This window comes from Oxyura jamaicensis, chromosome 1 (assembly GCF_011077185.1).
Source record: "Oxyura jamaicensis isolate SHBP4307 breed ruddy duck chromosome 1, BPBGC_Ojam_1.0, whole genome shotgun sequence".
Taxonomy (NCBI): Eukaryota; Metazoa; Chordata; class Aves; order Anseriformes; family Anatidae; genus Oxyura; species Oxyura jamaicensis.
Window position 1 is genome coordinate 85492621 of NC_048893.1, and position 26235 is coordinate 85518855.

At 46.0% G+C, this 26235-nt stretch overlaps 1 protein-coding gene across 4 annotated transcripts in view; it reads left to right on the forward strand.

Annotated features, from left to right (window-relative positions):
* Positions 1-26235, forward strand: part of LSAMP (limbic system associated membrane protein) — a 952242-nt gene that overhangs the window by 906529 nt on the left and 19478 nt on the right. For all 4 annotated transcript variants that reach the window (XM_035314830.1, XM_035314831.1, XM_035314829.1 and 1 more), the window contains 3 exons: positions 18630-18764; positions 22362-22482; positions 23454-23602. In XM_035314830.1, coding sequence (XP_035170721.1) covers positions 18630-18764; positions 22362-22482; positions 23454-23602 — 405 coding nt within the window. The remainder of the gene's footprint in view (positions 1-18629; positions 18765-22361; positions 22483-23453; positions 23603-26235) is intronic.

Sequence of the window (26235 nt, forward strand, 5' to 3'; positions counted from 1 at the left end):
TTTACATTTTCCCTGTGTGTCACTTTCATTACTAGCAAATTAATCCTTCTCTCTGAGGCCTGAAACTTATTTCTGGGGTTTCTCATAAGAAAATAGCTTTTGGTGTACTACCTACTCTTAAAAAGCGAGCTCAGGGCTTGGCTACACGAGGAAGGTGCACCCATTTAACCAAAGGTGTAATTTTAAAATTGACCCTGTTACAGAGGTTCAAATGGCTTTGCTTATTTTCATTTTGTTTAACTCTGCTGTGCATCTGCCTTGCTCAGGAAATGATACAAGGACGCTGAAGAGAGGGTGGGTAGCATTTCTCAGTTTCACTAAGATGAGAAAAAGTTGCTCCTTCATAACTATTGCAACTCGTTAGGATAAAGAAAGCATCCACCAAGACCTGTGGCCAGAAGGATCAAGCCCTCAAGGAACGCTGTAGGGAGGAGAGTGGGAGATGTTCCTCACCCTAAAACTGCTCGACAGCGCAACAGCACTTTGGAGCACGAGGGTCTGCCATGCTGCTGGAACCCTCCAGGGCTCAGGGAACTTCCTGGCTTAATAAAGGACCATATTATTGGGCGCTCATTTAGATTTCAGGTGATTATGTAGTTAAACCACTGGACTGCCTGAAGCTACATTGCAAGTTGAGCAAGTCATTTCATCACTGCTGGATTTCTAGCAAAGGCATTGTGGGGCCAATCTTTCTTCAGTCCTCAGTACCAGTCTTAGGAATTCAGACCTTTTGTATTTTCATTTAAATTATCTGCCATACAGAGAGCTTAGATCACCTGTGATCTCATTACAGGAGGGTTTGGGCTTCTTTGGGGTTGTGGTTTTTTTGTCTTTTTTCAGATCCAGGAGATGCATTATTGCTGTTATTTCTTTATAGTCATTGGTCAGTCTGGTCATTGCCTGCTTGGCAAATCCTCTTGCTGCATTGTTTGACTTGTCTGTTTTGGTGCCTCTGATGCAATAAGAGGGCTCTTCTGATTCAGTTTTGGCTCAGAAAGCTGGAGTGTGGCCTATTGCCACTCCCTTTGCTAGGTCAACTTTGACACTTCCATTGACAATCACTTTAAGACGAGCCGGCCCCACTCTTGGAGGACCACTTGCCAGGAGAGGCTCAGGTCTGTCTGGATCCATAGTACCATACCAGCAGCCACAACAGGGCTGTGGTCTGAGATCTGCAGCGGCTGACTAACATCTGGATTAACGCAGCAGCAATTTTTCACCATCAGTTGCTGTCACAGAATGTAAGTGTGAGAGTATGGTCTTTGGGGCTGACTTGAACACGGTCCTGCAGTCCCATCGACAACAGTAATTAGCTCGAGAAGGGTGGGAAGACAGGCTTCATCTTTCCTGTTGAATATCAAACAGCACACAAAAATAGCCGCTTGCAGCCGCAGTGAAGACTTGCTCCTATCAGTGAAAATCCAGCCTGTTTTATCTGACCATAGGTCAGGTGTTTATTTGGATTAACAAACAAAAGGCATGCCAGATGCAAGGAGGAGAGAGACTGCTTTTAAATCAAAAGGACTCTTATTTTTTCTTTTCCCTCTGAAAACTCTAGTGGCAGCATTTCAAGATGCTTAGGCTATGTTTCAGTGAAAACGGCTGCCAGCTTTTCCCTTGCTGTGTGGTGGCCAATTTTAATGGAGGATCTGGTATGTGATTAGGCTTCTTAAGTGGCAGGTGGGGGAGTGCATCCACTTACGGAGTTATTGTTAAAATGAGGAGCTTTTGGGACTTCTCTGCAGGAACTCTGGATTGTTGGAAATGTTCCATCTGATTTCTCAAAAAAGCTCACTTATAGCCTGGCAAACCACAGTCTTTGCTGCTGTCTTTTGGATTTACTAGAGCCTTGAGCAAGCCATTGGCTTCTCTTTGAGCATATACTTGTTTAAGTGCACCTGTGCAGAGCAAAGGGGAAGAAATGGTGGGGTCGTATTCACTTCCATTCTGACTGACTTTAACTGAAGGGTGCCTGTGAGCATCTGTGGGACTCGCTGCTGCCTGCTAGACACAAGAGCTTGTAGAAATGTTGGACTGATTATCTTCTATCTGAACTGTGGGGTTTATTATTGACCTCATTACTCGTGCCTTAGCAGAGGACAAGAGATGTATGCATCAGATAAGTTCAGAAGTCTTCATTGCCAAGACCAAGTTCTGTTCCATTTAGAAGATTGTCAGTGTCACTTTTAGATACGCTGTGCTACCCAGAGGATTTCTGAAAGAACACGTCATTTGGCAAGCCCTGACTGATGCAGAAATGACCCAGCATGGCAGCAGAAGAAAGGAGAGTGCCCATACAGCAGCAGGCAGGTGTGGGTATGTGCCTGGGAGTGGGAGCGATCTGTCTCAGAGGGGCTTTGGGAGAGCAAGGGCTGCTGTGGGGCAAGAGAGCAGGCAGAAGCAGAGCCAGAGGGCTCACAATCCACAGGATTTGTCCACAGGAGTGATGTTTGTACCTGGTACAATATAAAGCTCACCTTTTCCAACTACTGAATTCATCGGCATTGCAAGCGAGGGAGGAAAGATAAAGATGAACATCACACAAGTTGGAGGGAGGGAGGAAGGAATTTATACTGTCTTGTTTATCAAGAAACAGAATTTCACTGGGACACAATACGAAACTACAAGCGTATTATCCTCTTGCCTTTCTAGCTCCAGCGCCAGCTCTTTTCTTTTCCAGGTGAGGCATTATTGTGTTAATACTTGTAGGAGGAGGGAAGAAGCGAGTCCAAGTGCCCCTGTTTGAAACGTCCTATCAGTGCATAAAATATGTCTGCGGATTTGAGAATTACGCTGACTTCACAACAGTAAATTTCAGATAAATAATTTATCTCCTGCAAACACATTTCTGTGCTCTTACACATCCATTTGTTTCTGGAAAGCGGCGGGGGCGATGGGGAGGCAGAAGCGATTGGTGCTCGCTGGGGAACTTCCCGCGGTGCCGCCTGTAGCTTGGGTGTTGTTGGCCGCTGCAGGTAAGGTTTTGTTCTCGCAGCCACCAGCTCCCCCATCACAAATAAAGCCATTTTGGAAACAAGAAGCACCTTGAGCTAAAACTGGCATATCTCACGGTATTGGCAGATCAAGCCAGCAACTGTTGATTTTAAATGTTTAATGAGCAATATGTTGCTGATTCTGGTAATAATGTTGTGTTTGCCTAACCTTTCTCGGTGTGCTCCCTTCTGCTGTATCGCTGGCAAGTTTCCAGGAGAGAAGGAAAGGGAAAGAAAATAAAAACCCACCGGGAAGGTTGAAGGAGGGCAGAGAGAGGAGGAAGATTGAACGACTTAAGGAGAAGGGGCATAAAAGGAAGGGGTAGAGCTTAATTAAAGGGAAGAGATTGCAGCAGGATATTGATGCCACGTCAGTATTAAACTGGGGATTGCAGAGGAAGATGATTTTTCCCTGCAGAGGTATTCTTATTCATACTGAGGGTATTGGAAAAGAAAGGCTGGTTACTAGCACAAGACAGGCAGGAAGAGCTGCGTGGAGCTGAACCCAGGACCACAGCATCTCCTGAGAGTTGAGTCAGCTGGTTAAAAGCAGATGAATCGAAAGAGAAGAAGCATTGTATAAATCAGTAAGATGTGCAGTTACTTCCTCGTCAGGCTCATATAATGCTCCCTCTAAAGACTGTCAGCAGCGTGCTGTATTTTTTCCAGTTGGTTTTTGTTCAACCTGTGGTTGAAAACCGTGAGTCATTCAGCATAACCCTGTTTGGCACTGGGTAGCAGGTTGCCTGTAAAGAGGTTTATGTGCACGTGTAGGTATTTCAGGATATGAAGGAGGCTTTCTTGACCAGTGGAGGTAGGAAAATGCAATGGAAGCTAGAAAAAGGCTGCTTTTTTAGTAGTAAATGGATGCTGCATTTGCTGCTGTGCTCATCCTAGACAAGATCCTGCCTCTGCTCATGTGAATACTGACCATTGCTTGCTGTAGAAGACCCACGCTCTTGTTTAATTTATAACATGATTTTTGTGCTACGGCAAGTACAAGACTGAAAACACTGGCAGCTGAAGCCTTCTGTCTTCAGAGCAGAGAGGTGTGGGGCAGCAGGGTCAAACACTTCCCCCTCCCTGTGCCTCGAGCCCTCCTCAGCGCGAGTTATCCGGAGAGTTATTGTGCAAAAACTGGAAGGTTTTTGTAATATCTTGATTGGGCTCTTGAGTGAGACCAGGCATTTTCTCATCTTTTAATCATTACCTGTTTGGCTGATGCTTAAATCAATGACTGCATGTCGAACACTCACTGCCCTATTAGAAAGCCTCTTCTTGTTTTACATAATGGCTTATTTATTGCTTCCATTGTATGTACAGTACAGTATATATTGTCCAAAAGGGAGATATAGACACTAGGTCATACGTGGTGAAGGAGGATTTTTCTCTTTTTAATGAGGAGAACATCAGCTTTGCGATGCTTGTTACGCTTTCGTTTCCAGGCTGCTGCATACAAATTGTTATATAAAACTGACCACACGCGAATACTGTGTATAGAAAAGTGTGTGCCGAGACACTGTGAGATAGAAGCAGAAAGCAGCAGGACTCGGAGGATGTGTCCAAGAGCAGCCTTGCCAGAAAAGGGGCAGTGCTCCAGCCAGGCCACTGCCTTTCCTCCAGCAGTGAGAGAGGCTTAAGAAGAAGACCGTGCGTCCTTTATATAGCTGCTTGCTTGATTGTTTTCCTTTCGTGGGATAACCTACCACCTCCTTAAGTTACTTGCTTCCTTGTTAAAAAGTGAGCGCGAGCCATGGATGTATGTTCCACATTAAATTTTCCATTTTTAAGGGCAAGTATGCATGGGATTGCTGGAATTACCTTCTCTCTCTACTTTTTACTACCTCTTTTACACCACCATTATATCTTCTGTTGTTTGCCTGCTTCTTGATAAACGCCCTAAGGATGGAAGTTGGTACGTGCAAAAGATTTTTTAGTTAGCCTTGAGCTTTCCACCAGGGTCCTCAAGTACAAGAAGATGCAGACCCTTACCGGTTCAAATCAAACACATCTTCAGTAGGTCATCTTCAAGGAAATTTCCAGCAGCCATGCTCTTCCGCAGGTGGTGTTCGTTGCTGTCAACACCTCCCAGTGATTTCTCTTTAGCTGTAGCATAGCCCGTTAGGTGCAGGGGGGTTTTTTTGTTGTTCTGTTTTGTTTCTTCCTCTCCGGTTTAATTCCTTGAAGAACCAAGTCTTTTCCACCTGTGTGGTGTGATATGGGATTGTCTATCTTGGAGCAATCTCCACATGTGTTTGCCCTATAACAGACAATGATAAAAGCAAAACAAAGCTGCAAATACAAGAACTCTTCTCCCGTTCAGTATTCCTCTATGAATGTTTTTTGTCAGTGCAGTAGCTCAGATGAGTTACAGTCGGGTTTTGGTCGTAGACAGAAATACGAGTGGAAGAAGAAAAGAGTTGGAAGTTATGAAAAAGAATAATGGGGCAAGAGGAGGAGGGAGAGAGGGTAAGAGGGAGAATTGATAAGGCAAAAAGAGGTACGTGAACTGAAGAAGGGAAAAAAAGGGTGAGAAACTAGAAGTGGGGAGGTGATGTGTCAAAAGCAGGAGAGATGATGCAGACCTCTGGGATGGCAAGGTCTGAGACTCGTGAGTTTTTCTTGGCAGGGCAGAGCCCTGCAGAATTCAGTATCATCTCTTGCAGGGCCCTTCAGTTTAGGGGCATATAAACAGAGGGAGGTTTATTGCGAATTCTGGTTAATAACTTTCTCAAAGGGGAAAACTCCTGTATTCTCTTTGAAATACAATTTCTTGTCTCATAAATTGAAACAGCTGTGACTGTTCCCTCTGCACACAGATTTTTTTTTTCATCTTTTTCCTTTTTTGCTGGGTGTATGCGTGTGATTTTGCTTAATGATTTTTCCCCGCAGAAGGGACCCAGAATGTGGTGCTGTATACAGGCTTGTGATCAGTGTCTTTGCACAAGCACAAGAAAAATGCCTTGGGCATTTTCTGCTTTTAGAGAGGAACAAGTGTTAGGCTATTAGTCTGAATCTAACTTAGACTGCATTTCTCCTGAGAAAACGCGGTAGGAAATTCTGCAGCCTCATTCCCTAGAAAGGCCCTTGCCTAAGCTGAGATTCAATCTATCGCCTGCCCTCGAGTCCTTGGGGTGGAAGGGCTGTTAGCACCTTCCCAGCTCCATGCAGACAGCAGAGGAGGGACTACAGGTGAGCATCCCCATCGCCAGCATCGTTCCCATGCCAGCTTTTAAGGCATCCCCTCCTGGATGGGGCTGGTGATGGGCACCACAGTGCAGGTGAGGACCAGGCTACCTGCCTGGAAATGGAAGCGAGGCCATCTCCCTCCTCATGACGCTAAGCAGTGCTGAATACTCTCTGCCAGCATCAACACATCTCGGACTCTCTGAGGGCTCTTAAATGTTTACTCTTCCCTTTCTTCTTAATTGAAAGAGCAAGGCTTGCCTTAAGGCTAGTGCAGAAATCATCCACTGTTGTGGGTGATTGAGTGAACAGAAAGACGGACAGGGAGTCAAACCCTCCTGCCTCCAACTCGCTGTCTGCTCCGAGTTATGGTGCTCGAATCCCTGAATCATTAGGCAAGTGATGTATGAGTTAACATAGCATGCTGGCATGAGCAGCATGTGCGAATGTCCAAGGGAGGCTCAAATACAGAAGGTTGTATGTCAACCTTCAGCCAATTTCTGTTTGGCAGGGGCTCAGGAAGGATTGTGATTTAAGTGAAGAAACACCAAAGCAGGTGTCTCAGTCTCTCGTTCCTCCAGCTCTCTGCCATAACTCTCCACATGGGCCTCCAGCTGGAAGAGGAGCAGGGAACAGAAGAACCAGGGATTTCTCTGGATGTGAGTGGAGGCCCCATTCCCTCGTGGCAGACCTCAGCCTTCCCGTTGCATATGACAGATGCTTTCTGGGCAAGCTGTGTGTGTGCAGTAGAGCACAGGGCAGCGAGGCCATGCCTCTCACTGCATTAGGAGTGGACCCAAGGTCTCCAGCAGGCTCGGTTTCAGCAATGGCCTAGGGGAAGAAGAGGAAAAGAAATGTATGGGAGTTCTACTAGAGCTGCATTGAAAGTGCTGGGGATTGTCTTCTAGATCTCCTGCAGTGCTGGGATTGTTCATGGGTTGGGACTGCAGCTCCTTCCTTGTCTTCTTGATCCATGAATCAGGGATGGTCTCATAACATGGAAACTTGTATTAGCTGAGATCTTTTAGAAGACTCTGTATTTGAGAAGGTAGCACTTGTTTGCCTAGAAATAGAAGGGTAGTTAGCTGATGGTGTACTGTCTGCCTTTAAGGTGACATAGCAGGCAGAAAGTAAGGAGGAGGGGTCGGCATCAAACTTTCCCTCTGTGTCCCTAGCCCTCACTGTCAAAGGTCATGGGGACATCTTATCTACCTGCCTACCAGCTTGTATGTCCCATGGATGTATACATACCATGTAAGTGTCTGAGACTCCCAGTGACCCTGCTAGCAGCCTTGGGTTGCATTTGAGCAGCGAAATTGTTTACTACAGATCAATATTACTCAAATACATCTGAAAGAGTCAGGGCCCAGTAACCCCCTGTATGTTGTACTCCCAGCCAACACTAGCTACTTTTCTCAGTACTTTTCCATGGTGATTCACCTTGCCTAGGCTAACCCTCTTTGTCCCCTCACTTTTTAATCAACCTTTAATCTATACCTCATGCTCTTTAATCTGTCTCATTTCCTTATCTGTTCCTTTTTCTGTCCTTTTCCTGCAGTCTTATGTCTCCCAGACCATCTTCTTTATGCCTTTTTATTTTTTGTCTTACTAGTTCTTCCCCAATTCTCCGTTTTCCTTCCTTCTCTTTTCTTCCCTCTCCTTCTTGCTCTTGGCATCCCCCTGTACATGTAAGCTCATATTGCCTGAAAATTATCTCAGGACCTTCTGTTCTTAAACCAGAAGAAAAAATAAATAAATTTAAAAAAGTCTGTAGGTCTGTAGGTGAATTTACCATTTTAATGTAGTTAAAAATCCCCCCCTCCATCAACTGTTCTGAAATTGCAGACTGCTGAGATTAGTGGCATAAAATCCCACCAGGATATTGACATAACCTATAAGCTGGGAAGTTGTTTTAATCAAACCCAGCATCCTACTTGGAATGCCGGACTTAGAAATACAAGGACAGCAGTTTTGAGAGTAGCTGAGAAATAAGGAAATAAGTGTTTGGGGAGAGGGGGTTTGAAAATCATTTTTTTTTATTATTTCAATATCTTGTGGTCAGAAGTTGCAGGGTATTTTTTTTTTCCATTGAGTCCTTGCCTACGCAGAGTGCTCGGATGGAGTATTGGTATTGGAGAGGTGATAAAAAGGAATTCGATTGGGTGGCTGGATTATTAAGACGGGCTATTACCCAGTAAAAGTGTCAGAGACCTCAGTCCACGGGGCATGGATGATTACTGTGGATGAATTCCTGGTCCTTGGAGGCCTGGTGGGAGGGCATGGTTGTCGTGTTTCCCCCACACACACGCTCCCTGAAAAATTTAGAGCAGCCTTGGATGAGACACTCATAAAGGTGTCTGTTATGTTGCTTGGGAAGCAGTGAACCAAAGAAAGAGCAGAAGGTAGCCAAAACTGTTTGTCAGTCTCGATCTCACGAACCCCACCTCTCTCCCCGTTTCCCTCCCGTTAGTTTCTAAAGAGGCAGTCTTTGTCTGCAGTCTGTGTGACCGGCATCCCCAGATCAGCACGTGAGGACAAGGTATCGACAAGCCATCGCAGATGCCTCCAGTGGCAAATCTGATAAAGAGGAGAAGGTATTGCAGTGAAGGAGAGGTGTAAAGACTGGAGCCCTTGCCTGAGGAGCTTGGGGAGGCAATAGTGTCCCAACCTTGGGGCAGCAGATGCAAACGATGCTCTGAGCTGTAGTCTTCCAAAAAAAAAAAAGAGAGGAAGCAGAAGAGCACCTGCTGCCACCTGATACACAGCTTTGCTGTCCCCACGAGAGACTGCAGGCTCATTCTCCCTGCCTGCCTTCCCCCATCCTCCTCATCACATTAATGCTCTGTCATGCTTTCAGTCCCACACCCACGCTTCCATGTGCATTTTCCCACACATGCACGCTTTCACCCCTCTCGCATCCCCAGCAGCCCTCGCGCTGCTCTCCTTCCCGTGCTTGGCACCTCTCACCCACGCTCCCAGCTGGTGCCCACCGGCTCTCACCACGCTCTCACCTTCTCCTAATGCCCAGACCTGTTACTAGTTCAGCTCTGCGAGGTGTGTGTCCTCGCCAACACACAGCTGCAGACACACGGCCCAGAACAAGACCGGCACTTACCAGGGTTAAAAATGAATATGCACGGAATGTCCCCTTTCTCTAAACTCACACCCTGATGATATAACCCCCAAGGGGAAGGCTTTTCAGTGTAAAGACAGCTGGTTTGCAGCTTTCCCTGAAGAAGAGCGTGGGGGAGGAAGGTCCAGCCCAGCACCTAGCCCTTCAAATGAAGTGACTTGTCAAGTATGCAACTGTGGCTGAGATCTGAGAAGCAGTAAATTTAGCAGCACTCACTTCCACTGACAGCCTGTCATGTGCTTGAAACATAAATAGTGGTGGAGACAAATCACTGCTGTTTTCCTATTAAGCTTTGGCCCACTGGCCTCCTAGCTTGCCAGCAGCATTTCTACCTGGTCTGCCGCCGTGCCTCGTCTCAGGGACAGATGTGCCTCCCCATTGCAGGCTTTGGGAGAGTCGGGATGGGAATTATCATGCTGTTATTTCCTCAGGTGTCCTTGGTGTCAGGGTACTTGCTCCTCAGCTGATGGATTTTTCACTCGGGCCGTGCGCTGATGGTCCCTCCTCCCTGCACCCAAGGTTGAGGGGACACGGACCCTCTCCCTAGAGTTCTCACCGTTTTCACCCCTGCCCCTGGTTTCTTCCATGCAGCCTTGCAAGGTCATGCTGATGGAGTAAATGAGGCACTGATTTGAATAAGAGAGTAGAGGTGACATTTTCCAATGCACCTGAGTGACTTGCAAGCACAAATGCCATCGAAAGCCACTGGGTCTTGTCCTGTTAAAGCATTTAGAGGCTTTTGGAAGCCCTGCTCTCAAGCATTAATTATTATATAACCGTTTAATTAAACATGCCGTCAGAAGCTTACATTAATCTTTACAGAGATGAGAGACATCCCTTAGTGCTCTAAACTGGGGAATTAGGAGCAAATGGACTCAGCACATTTCCCCTTCTTCCCTCTCTCTTACCAGGTGTGATCCCTCTTCCCCTCTCCAAGGAAGATGAAATCATGCCAGTGATTAAGGTGGCCTGCTCCGCGTTGGTTTAATTAGAACAACTGCTGTTTTAGTTATGGTAAAACTCTCACCGGTGTGCAGTTGCAAAGGCATGCTAATGAAACCCCCCGCCTCTTCGGGAAATTTGCAGAAAGGAGCCAGTGAGTCCTCTACGTAAAATGGATGGCTTTTCCTGCCTCCTTGGGTCAGTGCCTTCAGGCTGCCTCTGGTTCCTGTCGGCAGCGCTCCCTGCCAGGGGCTCGTGGCAGAGCAAGGTGCTGGGCTCCCCAGAGGAGACAAATGTGTTTGAGGAGCAAGGAGGGACAGGGGAAGGGAGAGAGGTAAGTGAATTCCTGCCCATAACAGATGCAGAGAGGTGAAACCCAGTGAGATACTTTTTATCAGCATGGTTTGCCATGGTATTCATATGTCAGCAGTGGTACAGTTGAGGTTTTCTGTAAGCATCAGGAAATTGAGACAAACGTAATGAAATATCTCTTTGGTTTATCCTCTGACCCCATCATAGACTTACATGGTAGCACGGAAGAAGTCAGAAATGAGCTGGTTTGAAACCATTTCTCCTGTTCGTCATCTTCTGCTTTCTCCTTTTCGGATGAACACCCTCTTTTCCCCATTTTCCTGAAGGAAGCTGTGACTTGCAGTAGGGCTGATGACCAGCAGCTGCCCTGCCAACTGCAAGAGCTGTGTCTGGGAGCTGAAAGAGCTCAAAAGCAGGGTCTGTGTTTCCTCACCGCTTGCCTCCCTGTACGATTATACAAGCTGCAAGATTAGTCACTGAGCAAATGCCGCCTTCCTCCTTCACGGTCAGTGAGAGAGTTTGAGAGGGAGAGACTCCTTACTCTTTGGAAAGCAAGGGAGTGTCTAACAGCGTAGGAATTACATATCCTGCACTGAAGCAGTCATTTATCTGGACCAGTATCACTATGAATCAACAGCAGATGCCTCAGATGACAGCATCACAGGAGCCAGCCCAGCTGATCAGAAGTCCCTGCAGCACGTGAGCCCAGACAGTTTTCCTCCCAGCACACCCCACTCTGCCCAAAACATCCGCAGTCCTTGCCTCGATACCTGGCAGTGCTTCATGTGTTCTCCATTCCAAATGCAGCCACCTAGCCTCACCTCCCGATCCCTTGTGTCCCCTGGAGAATATCCCCTTTGCTCCTTCCACCAGTGACAGGTATGGGGACGGTGTCAGGCAGCCTCTGTGCTGGATCTAATTGAGAAACATTGCAGCAAGGAGAGTGGTCAACAGGAAAGCAAACAAAACGATTTTTCAAGGAGCTAATCCACCTATACAAATATTGGCGCCAGCCATCACAACACACTGACATGTTTTTGAAAGGGTAAATCTTGCTGAGGGGTGGCTTAACTCTTTGACCCCATGTCCTCAGTTGAAAACTAGAGCTGTGTGAAAGATCAGTGGCAAGATCCAAGCTGATACGGAAATCCCTGGTCTTTAGGGTTTAGTTGTGAACTCGGTGCTCAGAGTAGCATCACTGAAAACAGGGATGAGCTACGAGAATTGCCATCTCGCAGAAGCACAGGAGATTCACGGGTTGTGTGATCTGGCCATGAAATGTTTGTCTCCGGCTTGCAGAGAAAGAGCCACAGCAACATGTAAGCTTCTAAGGTAATGCTGTTTCCTATTTCAAGTAAATTTGGGACAGTCTGTCATTTTTCAGGTCTTTTTCAGAGTTTCAGACATAGAAGGATGGAATTCTGAGGGCTAACTTGAATCTTTGTGTTGTTTTATGTATATATATACATATGTTTGTAATTTTTACATTAGGTTGAAGTTCTGGGTTCATTCTTACCCCCTCGTCCCAAGAAGTGTGAATGGGTATGACACAAGGGAACAAACCCATTATATTTAAAAACATGGGAACATTTCCATGGATGCCTCCGAAAGCACTCCAAGTGCTTCTTGCACAATGGTGCATTGAGCATGTCCTGCTCTGTGGGAGACACAAGACTCTTGTAAGGAACAGAACAAGGATATTTAAAGATGCCACCAAGCACAGACCACCCCTATAGTTCTTACACTGGCCGACTGGCACAGCCAGTACCACTGTGCATCATCACACGAGGTTTCCCCAAGAGCTGGGATTGACATTAGGATTTGTGGAATTCAACTCGGGACATTGCAGTCCATCCCCACTCTCTGCTGACAGGACAGAAACAGTGCATTTCGGTTGTGCTTCTTGTGGAGCGTGCCCCAGATGGGACTTGTTTGTGATTCCTCTAGCTGCTGATGATGTCTGCCCCACACTGTTGTAAAGCAACCTCCAGAAAGCAGCAGGCAGGAATGTGGGGATGCAGGAGCAGTGCAACTATTGTTTTGTCCGTGTTTGTATGTCATTTTCTTGGCAGTGGAGTTAGGTCTTGATGTTTGGTAGCACCGTCATTACATAACTCACATTGCAGCGTGCAACACTTTGGGAGCATAATATTGTAGCTGTGACATTAGATGACTTAATTTACCTCGTGGCTGATAGTTTACTTTGCACATTGGCATCACGGCCAAGTTTTGTGCAAGAGCAATTCAGCCATCAAAAAAATGCTGTTTTGTGTTCATTAAAAAAGTGTTAGCAAATTTGGGTCCAATTAAGTAATTCTAAAAAAAACATATATATATATCTTTGACGTGAAGTCATAAAGTCGGCTTGTCTTTAGACAAGAGGGAGTGGGAATTTGGAGACAGAGTTTTCAGCCAGAGTTTTACTCTCATGCTAGATTTGCAGGGCTTGGGGGAAAGTCTCCACAAGGCTTGCAGGATTTCTGAGCTCCTGGGGCACAGCCCGTGCCTGGAGAGGGAAGGCAGTCAGCTCTGCACGTAAGGAGAAAATAGGATCACTGCTGAGTAAGGTCCCACGAACGCCAGGGAAAACCATGCCAGGGTGTTTCCTCCTGATCTGACTCATTCGCATTCATGGAGCCAGAGCCGGGCCAGAGCCCTCGCTGGCACTGCGCTCATTTTTTGGTTTATGTGCAATAGCTACAGACCTAAGGGCATGGGAGGCATGAGGCCAGCTTACACAATAAATACCCTGTTGTGCCTTGCTGCCTAAACAGAGTAATTATTGCCTTGCTACATCTGACCCCCCCGTCTGTGTCCCTCTGGCAGCGGTTATTTCATGGCTCCCCTTGCACAAGGGGGGCCTGTGCCTTGCTCCATACCACACATCTCCCTGCTTGCCACCATCTCCTCCGTCTTCAGCTCTCACTCTTTGGCTCATTGCATTTCTGTGTCCGTAGCTGACCACCATTTTCTCTTTTTCTCAGCCCATGAAGAGTCTCACTTTGTTTCCATTTCTCTCCCCCAGCCTCCATCCCTCTCTTCGTTCCCTCTCTATTATCTTTCATTTTCTCCATCTATTTTTCTCCGTATCCCACTCTGTGCTCATTTTTCTACCTTCCCTCCTCAATGTAGCATTGTAGCGCTAGCACTCCCTTTGCTCATCCACCATCTGCTGCTCTCCACTGATCTCTTTGCTATAAACAAGCTTCTTCAACTAAGGGACAGAAAAATTGCCAAGCTCATTGGAATCTGCGACGGGTGAGGAGATGGAGGCTGATAAATGAAAACTTCAAAGTTTTGAATTAAAAAAAAAAATCCCAGCTAGATGTAAAACAAGAAAATGATGTCTAAGGCTCCCTTGGCTATTTTTTTGTCTTTCAGAAGCCTTCAGAAGCCTCCCCCTTTCGTAGGGAATGTGCGGTGCAGAGGGAAGGAGGAGAGTTGGGAGGGCAAAGACCTTAAACAATAAAACGGACAGTGCAGAGAGAACAAAAACTTCTACTCAGTATTGGAAGTTGCTACACACACAAAAAACTTCAAATGGCATTTATTGATTTGCAATCTTTTTTTTTTTTTTTTTATCCCCTTGCTTCTTGTTTTAGGCAGAGGAGGGCCCAACAAGGACACATAGCCCCTTCTGCTCTCCCCTTTTCACAACTACAAAGAGCCTTGGAAGAAAAACCAAATGAAAAAGCAGGGTATCTGATCTTTTTTCTTTTTTTTTTTTCCACATACCAAATGCAAGCAGATAGTTTCAGTGGGCTTGAGCTTCGGTTTAAGAGCACAACTGTATAAAAACAAAAAGGCACTAAAGAAATTTCTGCACGAGAAGCCCAGTGTTGGAGGCACAAACAGGAGGGGACGGTGGGCACGTGGCAGCCAGCTCTGCAATGAGCTGTCTGGAATCACAGGAAGGGGTGGGTGCTCTGGGAGGACAAGAGCTGCACCTGCACGGGGAGTCCTTTCTTGCAGGGCCTCCTGGAAAGCCCCTCACTGGGATGGGGTGGCACCGAACCAGATGAAGCAGCCAGGGGACAGCCCTTGTCAGCAAGGGTGGTTTGGGCAGCGGGGCCAGGACTCTGCCCCTGACAAACACACCCTAAGCAAACATCTGCTATTTGGAACCAAGTAGCTCGCTGGCCAGGAGCTGGCAGTCCCTCTCTTCACCTAACAGAGTATGTTCATTGTGAGCTCTACCAGAGAGCATTGTCCCAACCCTCTCCCTCCCTGCTTTGATAAACTGCGTAGTGACAACCATCAGCTTCCTGCCAAAGCTGGCTCCTGCACAGAAACGTTTGTAAATTTACTCTGCGTCTGAAGCTTTGTTCCTTTCCCCCCTGCCCTGCTTTGCCTTGGAGGTTAGAGTTAATATGACTCACCTAATCTGGCTGCCAAGGTGAATTAGTGGAAACATCTCCAGAGCTCTGTGCAAGATATCACAACCTGACATTTTTCTAACACACCATGATATATCTTTTCTCTCTCTCTGATGTGTACTATGACACCTCAATTTTATATAAATGCTCTTTGTTAGGAATGCTTAATGTGCTCTAAGGGGGGGGGAGGGGGCGGGGGGGCAGGGCTGCAAACAAAGGGGTCCAACCTGCAAATGAGCAAAGTCTAGATTTTGTAGGAAAATGGTGATGCCAGGGATGAAACAGATCCCTGGTGCAGGAGCAAGAACAGTGCTACCACTATTTCATCCGGAGACCGACGGACTGTCACACAGGCTTCCCCTGAAGCGTTATGCTCATATCTGTGTCCTGGGGCCGGGCGATGAGGAGCTGAAGAGGCCTATTGATATCTTCGGCTTCCCTTTAAAACAGAAGCCTTCCCTTTCACTCATGCCCAGAGAGCTCCAGTGAGCGAAGCAGCAGCTCATCATCTGTTGGTAAGGGCTGTGCGTGGCTGCTGAAAGCCCTTCTGCTGGACATGGTACACAGTTCAGACTTTTAAGTGCATGCATTGTCATCAGGGAAGAGCCAAAAAATGTCTTCCCTTAGGAACGCGTGTACCTTTTAGGATACTTTCCGGAGCCCCACTGATGTAGTGCTCTGACAGACAGACTTAACAGCACCCCTAATGAGGGTGCCACTCCATTAGAGCTGGTAAGTCACCCTCAACCCTCTCTTCATTACTTTGACAGTCTTGTGACAAGGGCAAATTGCGGGAGAAGCAAGTCCCACTTGGAATGAGCCCTGTGTATAAACAAGGCAGAACTGCAGAGCAAGTGATTTGCAAAGTGGAGGCAAATTATGTTTTAACCTTTTCTCTGTAAGCCTTTCCTCAGTGTCCGATTAACTTTCCAGTCAACTGGCTGACCTACCAACTGGGAGGGCTGCTGTAAAAGGAGGCAAGTGTTGACCGCCGGCTCAGATTGGGGGTGGCATTTTCAAAGAGAGTTATTAGCAGGTAAAAGTATGTTGGAAGATGATCTGAGGATTAAAGGAGATCTCAATCAAAAATGAATCATGCTAGGGCGAAAACATAAAGTATGTGTTGGCTGTACAAAGAGCAGCCCAGTGCAGAAGTGATGCAATCCTTCGTCTGTGGTTAATTCCTCATCTGAAGTGCTATGTTTCTGGGGTGTTGCACTTCCAGGAAAATGTGAACTTGTCAGAGAGGTCTAAAAGGAAAGAGCAAGAATGATGAAGGGTCTACAAAACCTCACCTACAAAGAGAGGTTGAAAGACCTGACACTATTCAGCCAAAAGAAAAAAAAAAAAAAATACAACACAGCAACAGCTAAGGAAGAAACATAAGTGATTTAAAGTTGATAAAAGGCTATTGCAGAGAAGGAGGGAATGATTTGTTCTTTTTGTCTATAGTGGCTAAGAAAAAAAAAAAAAAGCCTTAAATTGTAGCAAGGGAGACTCAGGTCAGACTGCAGGGAAAATGGTTCCAGGAGTAAGGGTGGTGAAGCGGGGGAACAGACCGTCTGCAGAAGATGCAGAGTCTCTTTTGCTGGAGGGAAGGGCAAGACCATCTCCATGAAAGGGCCCTTGTGTCCTGCAGAGATTAGGGAAGGGGTTTATGGTGACTAAAGTCCCTTCCTGTACCAGGGCTGACCTAACTCTGCTCCTACAGGAGGTAAGATTCCCAAGTATACTCAGGAGTTACCCCAGTAAAAAGCACGAGAAAACCCTGCCCTTCCTCTTTCTCCTGGCTCTCCATAGCATCAGCCCCAGTGCACAGCAGAGGGCTGAGAGCAGTGTCCCAGCTTTGCCAATGGATTACCTTGTAAAATACACAGGTGCCACGGAGCAAGGCCTTTCAGCAGCCTGTTAGGGGGTGGGAAAGCCTGCATCAAAGCTGTTGTAAATTTTAGACGTAGCAATGAGATTTCCGCTCACCTGAACAGCTGGTAGGAGCTGGAAAAGGGATTGCTGGTTAGTCCTGCTGAAAGAAAGGGGAAAGCTTGTCTTTGCATGAGTTTAATAGGTACACATGCTGAGTCTCCGTGACGGGGGATGGTTTTCCCCTAGAATGGTTCTGAAAATTGCCTTGGGAAAAAAATATAAAAAATAATAAAAAATAATTGTGTGAAGGACAGAGTTCTGAGCAGATTGTGAAGTTGCTGAAGTCCCTATCTCCAGTGCAGAAGGCAAATGCATGCAGCTGGCATCGCCACCGTGTGTGCAGCCAGCCTGACCTGGCTAATACGCTGCAGCGGACGCGTGACTGCCTGGTGGGATTCATTTCAGGGGGCTCCGCAGGACAGGGGGCTTTGCTGCTGCCTTCACGCAGTGCTGCAGAGCCCCAGTACGACAGCCCTGTCATCCAGGCCCTGGTTGGTTTCCATCAAGCAAGCGCTGCTGTGAAGTGGGCAGGATTTCAGAAGTGCTCAGCACCCTTTGAGCGGAAATCATCTTCCGGGCAGAGTTTCGCTGGAAAATCTGACCGCTCTCTTAGGAGCCTGAAAGGGAGCCCTTGTGTGCTGACCTTCTTTAAAAAAAAAAAAAAAAAAAAAAAGAAAAAAGAAAGAAAGAAAGAAAAAGAAATAAAAATCTGGCTCTTACCCTTTAAGGCTTGGGGGATGCTTTCTCTAAACAAACTCAGGCATGCAGCTGGGGCTGGTGGCTTTGCACGCTGCAGCCCCCAAAAAGGAGGGGGGGTTGTCTCCCATCGCAGTGCTGCCATGCTAGTTCATAGTCTTTCCAGGAGGAGCCTTCTTCTACTTTGCTTTCTGAAGGAATAGCATAGATATACCAATCCTAATATTTCATGCTTCCCTGGCACATTTCATCCAGTGACTCCAATGTGCTTTGCATGCGTTAACCTCAGCGCCCTTCCCTGACCGGGAGGTGATGGCAGAGAGGGGCGATTAGCTGCAGTTTACCGGGGGGGAAGGCAATGAGTGCCTCACCCAGGGTCAGGCAGTGAATTAAAAGCACGGCCGCAGCCCTCCCCTGGTTCCTGCCCCAGCTGATGCTCAAGTCGCTACTTTCAAACCTGTCGTAGTGAGGCAGCACGGCTTAAATGCGTCCTCTCGTGTGGACAGTAGGCGGAGGATTCGTAATGATTATTGGTCTTCGCAGATCAAATTACACTTTGTTTCTCTCAGTTTGGATGTGTTTAACTGTAGCGTGAGCTGATCGATGACACTTCGGGGTGGCGGTTGCTCCGAGAGACAGAAAGACATTTTTCACAGCTTTGCGGTGCCCAAAGGGCTGCTGACAATACAGCAGCACGTCTGAGAGCCAGCCACCTCTGACCCAGCACGTCGGCCACAGGCTGACTGACTTCTCCTGGTCACACCACTGAACTTCAGTCTCAAATGGTGAAGATTTTGCTTTTTGGTCTGGGCAGCCGATGGGATGTGCAGCACTTTGCTACCACTTCTATGTTTCCTTCCAGTTTTCCAAACCAAGTTTTCAATAACTAAATAAAATGCAAATATCTTGCTGATACAGCTTCTGAAATAACCTCAAAATAGCTCTCTCAATGGCTGTTGTTTATTTGCAGAATTGCTGTGGTGATTGTTCCTCCATAGGAATTAAGCAGAAGACTTCCCCAATCTGTATGCCAGGCAGAGCCACCATCTGTATTTTTCTGTTCTGCAGGCAGAGAGTTTGAAGGTGAGGAAGAGTATCTGGAGATCCTGGGGATCACGCGAGAGCAGTCGGGCAAGTACGAGTGCAAAGCTGCCAACGAGGTTGCTTCAGCAGATGTCAAGCAAGTCCGGGTCACTGTGAACTGTGAGTATCTCGCAAGGGGAGCGGGTCCATGGGGAGAGCTTTCCCCATGGCCGTGGGTGGCTTTAGGATAAACGGAGAAGCCTCCCCAGGTCTGAATTACAGAATCTGAAATGTGGGGCACTTACCTTAGGGTATAGTTTGTGCCTGAAACCTGGAAATACATAAGAATAGTGGGGGGGGAAGACAGAAAGAGAATATGAAGCAGTGCATTGCCCCTCTCTCTCCCCTCAGTATGGCTGGCGATGCCTTGTTTTTACTCATTGATATTCGGGAGAACAGTAGCGTGAAGAGAAGCTTCAGCAAGGCAGCAAGGATAGATAAGGTTCAGCTGGCTCAGAGCAAACATGCCTGCCTGCACCCAGTCGTCTCGGCAGTGCTTACATGGGTATCACGCCCCAGGGGCTTGGGGGCACACGTGGTAGAGGCATACATTAATGAGAGGGGCCAGAAACGTGACTTTTAAGCCGGCTTCAGGTCATTTGCACAAAGCCCTCCGTGCACCAATGCAGCAAAGAAAAGGGTTCAGCCAAAGGAGACGGCAATCCATCTGGAAGCACTCAGAGGCACGGCTAGCTATGTGGCTGGCATCCACACCCCACAGCTTGATGAGTCCTTGCTGGGTGTTGCTCTAGTGAGTGGGGCAAGGACCACATCGGCCATGCCTGTGCACATAAGATATTTCAGACTGCCTTTAGTAGCATGATCCTGCATGCGTGTACGTCCACCTCCCTGTTTGTATGGCTTGTGTTTGGCACTGGAGTGATTTAAAAGGAATATCCCCACCTGCCTGCGCTGTTCCCCTGCTTGGAGGTTAATACCTCCGCAGCAGGGATGGATAAATGGGACGTACAGCCTCTCTAGACCTGCTTCAATTTACTCAGACTATTAACTTAAACTGAAATTGGAGATGGTTACAGGCATGTTTCAGGGTGCGTGTACGTGCCCTTGATTCATGGGTAAGCACTCCCTGGGAGGGAGTTAGGGCAGAGAGCTGACATCAACAAGTGTCTCAGCTCATCTCAGCTTCCTTTGCCACTCCATGTGGTTTTATACCATTCTTGCTCTTCTTTTCTTTCTTTCCTTCTGAGCCATCACATCAGATCAACTCCTCTGTCTTGCTTTAGAAGTCAAGGTTATAGGCATTGCTTCTGGGCTCCCTGCAGTGTCTTCAGATTCCACACCATTTTTTTTGAATTATCTTAGAAAATTGGGTGACAGTAGTTTAATAAAGGCTGCTTCTTGGGCCAAATTTTTGCCATTACTATGAAACTATAGTAGCAGATTTTCTGAACTAAAGCTTTTTTTTTTTTTTTTCTGTCTAAAGTATTTTTTTTCTTTCAAAAACAGCCAAATTTATAAACCTGAGGCATTCCATGAGAACCAGTTAATGTTTTCAAATATTTCTGTGAAGCATAATTTCAATGCCTTTAACATGGTTGAAACAGATTGTTTGTATAAAGTCAGTGTTTGATTTTGACTTTGTTTCAACTCATAGTAGCTATACTAGAGTAATATCTTAAACATTTTTACTGTCATAGCACATGAAAATAAAATGATACAATATTGTAATATTATTATACAGCCTAATTTGTGATCTGAACAAATTATAATTTCCTTCAGGACAGATCTTTTATTGCCAAGCAAAGGGAAAAACTCAAAGAGTTCAGGAGGGCCCTGCACAGGAAAAAAAAAAAAAAAAATCAGTCCTGTTTGGGAAATGAAAGCCAGATATTTGCATACATCTTTCCTTATCTTGCTTCTTTAAATACACCACAAGCAGTAAAAATTATGAAAATCACAGTAGGTTTGAAAAATGGGACCTGCCCAACGTGAGGAGCTTCCTGGCCATCTCTTATCATCTCATCTCTCGCTGAGGCTGTGTAGCAGGCAGCTTGTCAGCCCCGACTGCAGGAGAAAGCATCATCTCTTTGCTTTGGTCTCACACTACCACCTTCAGGCTTCGTGAGTAATGGCTCTGGCACACTGCAGACAGGGAAACTGAGGCCTGGGGAAGAGCGGAGGGCAAACCCCAGTGAAAGGGGACCCACTCCTGTCTTCCCCAGCAGCATAAAGCCAAACACAGAGCGCCTGCGTTTTCTAGGCTCACAGAAAGGTGCTGTTCATTGCATGACTCATCACATGCACTAGATTTAGTGAGGTGGAAAAGGTTTTTCTTGCTGCAGACAGCAGAAAGATATAGTGCTCAAACACAAAATTAAAGAAGGATGCTTAAAAAATCACCTTCACTATCCTTTTATTACCCCTCCTCCTTTCCAAATTAAAATATTTACGTGAACCCACAGCCTTTGAATGTAGGATCCTATTTATGTACACTTATTAATATTTATGATGTTAGAGGGCGCACTGCAATATCCCTAAAGCCCTGCATAAAATCCCAATTAAGGTCAGGAAAGGGATCATATTGAGATGGCTAATGTGTTCACAAGAAACTTCTCGCCATACATTTTCCAGACAGAACTATTTTTTTTTCTTTGACTGACACAATCCATTTTGATTCTTATTTTTGGCCTTTCGGTACCAGGGTGGATACAGACAGCAGAGCTGTATCCTGCAGAGGGAAGGTGCTTTATGGCAGCCTGAGTCTCAGCAGAGCAGCCAGCTGAGCTGCAGCCCCAGACTCTCAGAGTATCCAAGCACCCGTGATGGCAGACAAGGCACTTCCTCCCTCTCAGCAGCCAGGTGGAAATAATTCTGCCTTTTAATTTATAAAGCCTGTCACTTAACATTTCAAACACGGTGCTGCGAGTGAGGGCACCAGCGCCTACCCTGCCCAGTACATGGGCCTTGCTCCAGCAGAGCACACCGATGCTTCCCAAGTTTTGTTTTTCTGTGTCACAACTCTCAGCCTTCGAAGTGAGCAGGGGTGGGAGCACCAGGATGGGCTGAGGACAGGCTTCACACAGAGCTAGCACAAACAAAACCCTTGGAGCCTGTGACAGAGCGTGGTGTCCAGAAGGGTTCGCGCAGGCCTTGTGGCCTTGCATGCCTCAGGGAGGTGTCTCAGCAAGAGGTCTGGCTTTCAAAGTCACACCCACAGCTCCTGCTAAAGCTCCCCTGTTTTGAGCCGTAAATGTCTTTCTGCCCTCAGCCCTTTTCTTTCTTATTATTGTGTTGACGTTAGACAGAGAGGTTGTACAGAAAATAATGTTTGTGTTAGTGTTAAATTCCTACTTTCTTCCTTTCGCCGCTGCTGCCTTCCTTTACTATTGCTAACATCTTTCTCTCATCTCCTTCCCTCTGATGAGCCCATGTGCACTAGAGAGCCACAGGTGAATATTCATAAATTACATAACTCCATCATTAACCTTAACTCTGCCTGGGTGTGCCTATGCATTTATGACAGAGGGCCAGTAAAGAGAAGCATGCATATGGAGTGGTGCTGGCATAATGTATTAGGGGGAGTTCAAAGAGCAGGTGTTCTCCAGGGAAGCAAGAGGTGTATGTGCCACAGCATGCAGCAGCTGTGGGCCTCCACCAGTCCAAATAGTTTGCGTAAAGGAAGCCAGCCCTGAAGCAGTCTCACTGTTTCCTTCCATTTGAAAATGTGTGAAGTGACCCAGCGTTTCCTCCCTGCAGACCCTCCCACCATCACAGAGTCCAAGAGCAATGAAGCGGCCACAGGACGACAAGCCTTACTGCGGTGCGAGGCATCAGCAGTGCCCACACCTGATTTTGAGTGGTACAGGGATGACACCAGGTAAGACCATTAGCTCTCCTTTTCTTTTCTTTTCAGTCCAACAGAGGATCCTTAGAGCTGTTATCATCCCCAATTCTTCTCCTCAAGCAAGTTACTCTCCATGAGCCCTGTAAGTCAAGACTGTTCCATCAGCCTAGGTAGAGGCGGTGTGTTTGGGGCTGGAGGAGGCAATCCTTCTCTGTGCCAGGGAAGCTGAAGGAGCTGCTAAATTCGGGGCTCTTCCCTTCAAGTCGGTAATGGGCCAATTTGCAACTAAGACATCCATAGTACTTTCTGCAAATGTTCATGCATTAAATATTGGTCCATGATACAGATAATAAAATAGGCAGTGTTGGTCCCCAAGTAAATAACACCACTCTAACTGCCTTCATGTAGGGGATGGTGCTCCTTGAGGTGTGAAGCTCCCCCATCTCTGCAACCTGAGCTACCTGGGTTTGCATGTGGGGAGAAAATGAGAAAAGGGATCTATCTGTTCCTTTTACCTGAGAATTTACTTTGCATTTAGAAGTGGTTTTATTATTGCAGTTTTTAACCTGACCCACATGTCCAGGCTCAGCAGTGGCTTGCTTTTGTTAAAGCATGCATTAGAATACCTTAATTGGTATGTTTCACTAAAAACCTTTTCTCCAGCTGTAGACTAGCCCTCAGCTGGCCATGGTGCGTTCATTTCCCAGTGTAAGCCGGTGCCGGATAAAGGCTTCTTCCCTTTCCCTCAGCTTTTCTTTCTTCTCCACTACTTTACCAGTGGCATTTCTCTCCACTGTGCTCCTTCTTCCTTTCATTCCCTCCTCCTGCTTTCCATAAGTGCCTCTTTTGTCCTCTTCCTTCTCACATCTTGTCTCTGCCTCCCTCCATCCTCACCTGCCAGCTGGTCCAAATGACTTTGGTTTACCGCCCACCCCCTGGGCTGTGATTTCCTCCGCGATGCACAACAGCCATTGCACTGCACGTCTCTTCTCCTGTCTTCCCAGGATAAACAGCGCCAACGGTCTGGAGATAAAGAGCACGGGGAGCCAGTCTCTGCTGATGGTGGCCAACGTCACTGAGGAGCACTACGGGAACTACACCTGCGTGGCTGCCAACAAGCTGGGAGTCACAAACGCCAGCCTATACCTTTACAGTAAGTATGGGAGAGGCTGAAAGGAGGTCCAGGTTGCTCTCACAAAAACCAGGCTTGGTAGTAAGCACACAGGGACACTGGGACACAAAACTCAGGAATGATCTGCTTGCCAACCCCCCGGGACCTCCAGCTGGGAACTGACTGCTTCAGACACATACATGTTCATACTGACAGTGAAACAAGAACACAGCCAAATTAAAATGGTTATGGTCAAGCCCTTTGATCGACTTTCCTTGCTGAATTCAGGTTTTGTTAAAGTAATAAAAACATGTTTGTTTTAAGGCTGGAACCAAAGACCCCGTTAGAATGACGGGCCTTTTAATAAGGAGAGGAAAGCCGGGGCTCAGAGGGTCTGTGACAGCTGAGAAATGACAAGTAATTCAGAGAGATGGAGAGACTAGCCACAGAGCCTGAGGAGAACAAGAGAGTCAAAAAAAAATTGAGAGAGAAATGAGTTTGAAAATAGGAGGAAAATGGAAAGGAAAAATGTAGGATAAGACAGAGTGATTTAAAGGGGCATACTGTAGGGAACATGGGGAAAAAGGTAATCAGCAGATGAAATATGGAATAAAATTCCTGGGATCTCATTCTGCTACCTTTCAATTACTGAGTTAACTGCAGTAAACTTAAAAGGGTGGAAGCTGGGACTACACCAAACTCCAGAACAGAATTACCTGCTGAGTCTGAATTTTGCAGCTGGTTCAAAACTTGCCCTAAATAAAAGCATTGCTCCGTTCCTCCCACCCATGTACATGTACAAACTGAGGTTTATTCAAAACCCAGTTCTGGATCCTAGGCACAACACTTGGACTCAGCTTACAATGCACATTATTATTGCCACCAGAAATAGACTGCAGCAGAATGACCCACTCACATGAATGCACCCAAAGACCAAGAAGTGACATAGGGCTATATTCCTCTGATGTTTCCACACTGAATTAAAACACTCAGGCCATGACCTGCATGACCTTTTAAACAGAAAAACAAGATAAACTATGCAAAGCTGTCTAAATATGAGAGGCAGTTTAGTCTAGTTTCTGCTGTGTGTGGTCAGATTACTGGAAGCACCAGGAGAAAAAATAAAAAGTTTTTGTTTTTTAACAGATGTAGTGGAAAAGGATAAAACCATTGATGTTCTGTGTTTACCACCTCTGGATTTATTACAAGTGCAGTTTGAATTACTGCAAGATTTCTTCTGTTCTACATAATCTGTTCTACAGATTATTTTTTTTTTTTTCCTGAAGAATCAGTATTATCATAACATAACTTTGATTTCCTGCAGCATTTGGTCACAGAAACAAAGCAAATTTCTAGTTTGAAATTCTTTTCACCCTGGTCTTGTGACTGTCATGAGATTCAAATAAAATCCTCAGGCAGCAATTTGGAACACAGTTTTCAAATACTCCAGATTTGTTCTTGCTGATATTAATATAATGCTAAGTTTAGAATCAATTATTTGTGGCTGAATTCTAAATTTGGCCCTCTCTGTTGGTTCCTGTTATACAGATGAGCTGAAAAGCATCACTGAAACAAAATATAAGATGAAATTCAATAATGTATGTATGCACACGTGATTTTAGATGGGGGGTTGGTTTTGCTAGAAAAGCATTTTGCATTGAGCTTCACCTCAAAGGATCTCAAAGGATTTGCTAGCAATGAATATTTTAACATCGCAAGTTATTCAGAAATGGGTGAGTGTTATTAGCAACATTTTGCAAGAAGAACCTAAGAAATAGAGTGAAGAAGCGGTTTACCCATGGTCATAAAATCAGTGGCAGAACCTGTAAGAGATCCAGGGAGATGGTGCAAAGTTGCCGATACCTATACCAAGAGGAAACATGGCAAATATTAAAGATGACTTGCAACAAGAAAATAAAGTAAGGATTCTATTTTAGCCTCCTTTTGATGTGTATGGAGGTAACTTTCCTTCTGTTGAGTTGTTGAATTTTGTTTATCATTTTTACCTTAGAAATTCAAGTCCTATTTATGCTGCAAAACACTTGAGAGCTTGTGAAGTAGCAACTTCACAAGAGCCAGAAGAATGAAGGTGCAGGAGCTGAGAAAGATTTTATGATTTTCAACAGACTGTTTCTAACTTTTATTTTTGTTGCTTAGTTAATCCCATTTCTTCAGTGTTCAGTGTTACGGAGACAGAAAGCCATTGTGGAAATTGCTTAATATTGTTCCTCTGTTCTTGTAGTTAGTGTGGAAAAGAAAGAGAGAGATAAAAATAAGAAATTTGAGCAGGCTACAGTTGGTGTTTCTAAGGTTAAAAAAAACAGGGAGGCGATGAGTGAAGGGAATCAAGGCTCAAAAAGATAAAGAAGTGACCCGAAAAACCTACAAGCCTGGCTGAGAAAAATACTGAACTGATCACACAATAGCTGAAATGCACATTCCCAGACAACACACTCATGCAGAAACAAAAAGAAAAAAAGCAGTGCCAAGTTTGGCAAGGTACAGCAGACACTGAAATGTTTTGAGTGTTTTTCTTCCCCAGAACCAGAGGTTTTATTTCCTTTTTTTTTTTTTTTTTTTTTTTTTAATAGAGAACAAACTCACTGTAGGGCAACATCCCACTAGGGAGGCAGACACAATGATGATTCTTCAGTGGCCCGTTGCAGAGAAAAAAT